Source organism: Trichinella spiralis (assembly GCF_000181795.1).
Source record: "Trichinella spiralis strain ISS 195 chromosome Unknown Scfld3058, whole genome shotgun sequence".
Taxonomy (NCBI): Eukaryota; Metazoa; Nematoda; class Enoplea; order Trichinellida; family Trichinellidae; genus Trichinella; species Trichinella spiralis.
In genome coordinates, this window is record NW_003529997.1 from 1 (window position 1) to 1,462 (window position 1,462).

Here is a 1,462-nt window from a genome sequence, read left to right on the forward strand (position 1 = left end):
AAAAAATTCTTGTTTAAGCTCTGCATTGTGAATGCAGTCAAAGATCTGCTTGGAGATGACATGGCGAAGCAATTTAAAAAATATTTCTCTTTTCTGATTCATCAGTTAAACGCCGAATCGATGAATTAGCTGATGATATAAAACAGCAAGTTCTTGAAAAGGTAAAGTGTTCTCCTTTTTTTGCCATAAGTTGTGATGAGTCCACAGACCAGGCAAACTGTGCACAGCTCATTGTATACGCACGGTTCATTGCAAATAACACAATTGAAGAAGAACTACTTTTTTCTGAACCACTAAAAACTACAACGAAAGGAGCTGATGTGTTCCAAGCTGTGTCAAAATTTTTTGAAGTAAATGGCTTGATGTGGGAAAAACTTGTTGGTGTATGCACTGACGGTGCACCCGCAATGCTTGGCTCTCGGTCTGGCTTTGTGAAGATGGTCAAATCAAAAAACCCATCTATTTTTGCAATGCACTGTGTAATTCATCGGCAGGCTTTGGTCGCTAAAACTTTGCCTGATGATCTCAGAGAAGACCTTAATTTTGCCGTGGAAATTGTCAACTATGTGAAAAGCAGTGCATTGAACACTCGATTATTTGCGGCACTCTGTGAAAGTTTGAATGCTGACCACATGGCACTTCTCTATCATACAGAAGTTCGTTGGTTATCAAAAGGAAACATGCTTGGTCGGATTTATGAACTGAGAGAAGCAGTGGCAGAGTTTCTGGAGCAACGAGGAAGACGCACAATGTGTCGAGCTTTCAAAAGTGAACATTTTCAGCTTAGCCTGGCATATGTTGCAGATATTTTTGAAGCACTGAATTCACTGAATTTAAAACTGCAAGGAGCAAACGCGAATGTTATGGCTCACTATGACATTGTCCAAAGCTTCATTGCAAAAATTTCCTTATGGTTAAAACAAGTTGAAAGAGGAAATTTAACATGGTTTTCAAGACTAAACGAGCTTTTCAGTGATAAATGTATCAGCGAAGATTCGAAAAGTAAAATAAAAGAGCACCTTAGAAGCCTACAAGATGAATTTTTTCGCTATTTTCCTGACGTGGAACCTGAAAACCTGATATATAAACTTGTAAGGAATCCATTTTTAGTTAATGTTGAAGACCTTCCACACGATCTTCAAGAAGAAGCCATTGAATTGCAATTCAACAGCCTTGCTAAAGACAGCTTTGAAAGTATGCCATTAGAAAACTTCTGGGTGAAGTTACAAGCAGAATATAATAAAATAAGTTCACAAAGCTTACGTATATTGGTTCCTTTTTCCTCAACGTACCTTTGTGAAACGGGATTCTCAGTTCTCATAACACTTAATACGCAACACCGAAATAGGTTAAACGTTGAAAGCGACTTGCGATGTACTTTATCACCCACTCCACCAAGAATAGACAACTTAGTCGCAAATAAGCATTGTCAATATTCTCATTAAATTTTTTATTGTGAATC

At 37.8% G+C, this 1,462-nt stretch overlaps 1 protein-coding gene across 1 annotated transcript; it reads left to right on the plus strand.

Moving 5' to 3' along the window:
• Positions 1 to 105: 105 nt before the first annotated feature.
• Positions 106 to 1,194, plus strand: Tsp_14143 (zinc finger protein; the record flags this gene model as incomplete). Its single annotated transcript, XM_003368122.1, has 2 exons — positions 106 to 1,002; positions 1,111 to 1,194. Coding segments are annotated over 2 exons (981 nt in total), but the record flags the coding sequence as incomplete, so codon positions are not given.
• Between the last annotated feature and the right edge of the window lie 268 nt (positions 1,195 to 1,462).